Source organism: Protomyctophum parallelum, assembly GCF_964188405.1.
Source record: "Protomyctophum parallelum genome assembly, chromosome: 13".
Lineage (NCBI taxonomy): Eukaryota > Metazoa > Chordata > Actinopteri > Myctophiformes > Myctophidae > Protomyctophum > Protomyctophum parallelum.
The window spans coordinates 26,494,563-26,499,261 of NC_139708.1; the positions used below are offsets into that span (position 1 = coordinate 26,494,563).

The following is a 4,699-nucleotide window of genomic DNA, read 5'->3' on the forward strand; positions in this document are numbered from 1 at the left end:
TTGTTTTACAGACGGGTAAAAGGGCAGGGGCTGAAGCCCCCTTTGATGTCTATGTGTGCATGTCCCTGTTCACAATAATAACTTAAACCAATGATATATATAGAGGCTATACACATGAAAGCATATATGTGTAAAAACTAGGAGCACATTATCTAACGGGTCACATTCACACGTGTATACAAAACAAGATAGAACATGCACTAAAACACAACACGCCGTTTTGGACATTTAGAAGTGTCGTTGTGGTGCATGAAAACAAACACATCCTTTATTGGAAGCTTACACACACACATGTATACAAGCTTCCAGCAAATGTGTGTTTGTTTGCATGCACTTTCTGAGGGTCGCTGTACCTGATATAGCCTCTTCCAATGCACACTTGGCTTTTAAAATGACTTTCTCCTGTGCTTTCATGTCTCGTGTAACGAAAAATATTGGAAGTGCTTCTAAAAGTCCAAATATCTTCACACGCACAAGTGTGATGGGTTTTTTTGTTGGTAGGTAGGTGGGTGGGTGGGTAGGTAGGTAGGTAGGTAGGTAGGTAGGTGGGTAGGTAGGTAGGTAGGTAGGTGGGTAGGTAGGTAGGTAGGTAGGTAGGTAGGTAGGTAGGTAGGTGGGTAGGTGGGTGGGTAGGTAGGTAGGTAGGTAGGTAGGTAGGTAGGTAGGTGGGTGGGTAGGTCACTGTAGGTGGGTATAGTGCATGGGTAGGTGCAGGGTAGGTAGGTGGGTAGGTGGGTAGGTGGGTGGGTGGGTGGGTGGGTGGGTGGGTGGGTGGGTGGGTGGGTGAGTAGATAGGTGGGTGGGTGGGTGGGTAGGTGGGTGGGTAGGTCACTGTAGGTGGGTAGGTGCATGGGTAGGTGCAGGGTAGGTAGGTGGGTAGGTGGGTAGGTAGGTGGGTGGGTGGGTAGGTGGGTAGGTGGGTGGGTGGGTAGGTCACTGTAGGTGGGTAGGTGCATGGGTAGGTGCAGGGTAGGTAGGTGGGTAGGTGGGTGGGTGGTAGGCTGGAGGGATGCAGATGTAACATGTGACATGGTTTCAGAGGTAACATATTATGCATCCGGAAGGCCTCACGAGAAACAGCACGCACACACACACGCACGCACACACACACACACACGCACGCACACTCACACACTTACAAACACTCACTCACTCTGCAGACACTCGTACAGCACTTACACCGCTCCGACAGGAACACCTTTAAAGTGAATCAAAGCCCCAGCTGGTCATAAATAGCTCCTTCTCTCCTCTCTTGACCCTCGCCAAATGCTAGGGGGTGCAATAAAACCACCACACACCCCCCCCCTCTACAACCACCCACCCCTCAGAGACACAGACAGACAGACAGGCTGCTACATCAGGGACAGAAGGAGAAATGAAGAATAGTTTCTCTATAGTTTAATAATAATCTTCTTACCTTGTCCATGCAGTGTCGTGGCCTCATCATCTCCATCTTCCTCCTCCTCCGTGTGTCTCTGCTTCCTCCTTCAGTTCTTCTGAGGAGGAACCAGGAATTCTCCTCTTCTTCTTACAAGGAACAAAGTTTTCTTCTTTCTTCTTGTTGGTGGACAGTTTCTTGTCTTTCTTCGGGTGTTCAGAGGGAGGTGGTTGGATGGCATGGAGGGGGGAGGTGGGGGATGGGGGGTAGAGGAGGGGGGTCTTCAAATGTCTTCAAGACGTCCCGTCCCCCCGTCCCTCTCCCCCCTCTCTTTCAGGGGTCTCGTCCCCCCTCGCCTGGCCGTGGCAGAAGGCTGCAGGATGACAATAGAAGCAGAGAAGAGTTTAAAAACCGGTTGTTGATTAATGATTATTTCTCGTATAATTCGTGCATTTCTCAAGCTCGCCTGTCTATCTGCCTCCTGTGTGTGTGTGTGTGTGTGTGCGTGTGTGTGTGTGTGTGTGTGTGTGTGTGTGTGTGTGTGTGTGTGTGTGTGTGTGTGTGTGTGTGTGTGTGTGTGTGTGTGCACGCGCAGGGGGGCCCGATAATTAACGAAGGCGAACTCTTATTAAGAGTTGTGGGGGCCACGCCGCATGCACGCACACACACACACGCATATAAGCATGCATGCACACACACACACACACACACACACACACACACACACACACACACACACACACACACACACGCACGCACGCACGCACGCAAGCATGTGGCAGCTCATTCGGAAACAGAAGGCCCATCGGGGATGAAAGGAGAAGCTAAGGAAGCAAACCTTCCATTGTCTGAGGTTCTAAATTCATTTATTTCAACTATGATGGCCTCGACGGCTCGATGTGGCCGGAGGGCTTCATGGTTATTGTTGAAGGAGGAAGGGAAGGTGGTGTGTGTGTGTGTGTGTGTGTGTGTGTGTGTGTGTGTGTGTGTGTGTGTGTGTGTGTGTGTGTGTGTGTGTGTGTGTGTGTGTGTGTGTGTGTGTGTGTGTGTGTGTGTGTGTGTGTGTGTGTGTGTGTGTGTGAGAGAGAGACAGTTCATAAAAAGCCCATTCAAAATGTCATAACATTTGGACAGCGGTTATCGCCATACCTGTCTGTCTGTCTGTCTGTCTGTCTGTCTGTCTGTCTGTCTGTCTGTCTGTCTGTCTGTCTGTCTGTCTGTCTGTCTGTCTGTCTGTCTAGTAGATTTCAGCCCTCCTCAGGGTGAAGTTATATTATTATATCAGAATAAGTTCATCTAGACTGAATTAAATGACGTGAAGTCGTTTGGAGTCGTTTGGTCGTTTAGGATCAGTTATTCAGTTCATTGGACAATGCGGGGGAGAAAACGCTGAAATATAAAGACAAATCATTTGAAGATGTTGGTAAATGTTATCTTAATGTAAGACGTTATCCGATTTATGAGCCGCTTTTTCAACATATTGAATTTTTATTTGTATTATTATTATTATTATTATTATTATTATGCTCATGCTTGCGTCTTGTATTTGTGTGCCTGCTCATAGGCTTAATGCATAAGCTACACTGTGTGTGTGTGTGTGTGTGTGTGTGTGTGTGTGTGTGTGTGTGTGTGTGTGTGTGTGTGTGTGTGTGTGTGTGTGTGTGTGTGTGTGTGTGTGTGTGTGTGTGTGTGTGTGCCTAAGATTCAACGAACAAGTAATAGAAAATCTGCAGCATGGCGGGAGATGAGAGCGGGCAATTTGGGACCAGCTTTCTTTTTTTATGTAGTTTAAAGTTCACCCCCCCCCCCTTCTCTCTCCCCCTTATCTCTCTCGCCCAACCATCTTTTTTCATCTCTCTCTCTCTCTCTCTCTCTCTCTCTCTCTCTCTCTCTCTCTCTCTCTCTCTCACTCTCACTCTCACTCTCACTCTCACACTCACTCTCTCTTTCTCTCTCTCTATTTTTTCGATACCTGCTCTAAGAAAAGAAAATGAAAATTAATACGGGAGCCGGGACGTACAAAAGAACCCATTCGTCTTGTTGATTATCTATTTGGTTGTCAGGGTTTGAGCTATGGCGCCGGGCCCGCACACACACACACACACACACACACACACACACACACACACACACACACACACACACACACACACACACACACACACACACAGTCACACACACACACACTCACACACACACACACACACGCGCACACACACACACACACACACACACAGTCACACACACACACTCACACACACACACACACACACACACACACACACACACACACACACACACACACACACACACACACACACACACACACACACACACACACACACACACACACACACACACACACACACACACACACACACACACACACACACACACACACACACGGTCCAGAAAACACGGAGAGAGAAAAAAACTGTTGTGCAAAAATTACACTCATTAAAGCATTAAAAGAGCACGAACCGAGAGAAACTGTTTAACTTTTTTTCCACCCCTCCTGGTGTGCGAGCGCGTGTGCGCGTGTGTGCGTGTGTGTGTGAGACTGTGTGTGTGACACACACACAGTCACACACTGTGTGTGTGCATTGTTTAATTCTGGGTATACCGGCTCGGTGGACCTTGCCTGGCCGCCTATAGGCTCCCTCGGCCCGGCCGCGCGGAGGGTGTGCACCGTGCACGGGGCTCCGTGGAGCGCCTCGCCGCCTATAGGCTCCCTCGGCCCGGCCACGGTGCGACAGACCAGCCGTTAAATGAACGCGGACGGACACCGCGGACTGAGACGGAGAGACGCGACGCTCCGTGATTTAAAACGAGATTACCAGGCGTAATGTACCGAAATCACTGCGCTGCCGCGCACATTAATCATCTCTGCACGCGCACACACACATACCGTGCACTGTGCACACGCACGCACACGCACGAATTATAAGTACAATGTGTTCAACCGATTCTGTCTTTTCTTTTCAATATTTATATTTCGCCGTTATGTAGCCTACAGACAGACAGACAGACAGACAGACAGACAGACAGACAGACAGACAGACAGACAGACAGACAGACAGACAGACAGACAGACAGACAGACAGACATGTGTATTTACTGTATTTTAACAAACATTTCTACAACAACAACCTCTTGTTATTTGTTTGTTTAAAAGGAGAAAACAGAGAGCAGAAAACAGCGAGGAGGTTCTCAGATGCATTTTCAGCCATTTATTTATTTTAAAATTTCTATTAACTATTTACAAATAATAATAACAATAATAATCATCATAAGGTAGACATGAGGAGAATAAAAACAGCA

At 48.1% G+C, this 4,699-nt stretch overlaps 1 protein-coding gene across 1 annotated transcript in view; it reads right to left on the minus strand.

The window, feature by feature from the left end:
* Positions 1 to 1,671: 1,671 nt before the first annotated feature.
* The window catches only part of LOC310868576 (homeobox protein Hox-B4a-like), a gene marked incomplete at both ends in the record, with an annotated part of 9,422 nt that continues 6,394 nt past the window's right edge, over positions 1,672 to 4,699 (minus strand). Inside the window, 2 exons of the mRNA XM_083779031.1 lie at positions 1,672 to 1,751; positions 4,002 to 4,170. Of these exons, the coding sequence (XP_083635157.1) occupies positions 1,672 to 1,751; positions 4,002 to 4,170 (249 nt within the window). The remainder of the gene's footprint in view (positions 1,752 to 4,001; positions 4,171 to 4,699) is intronic.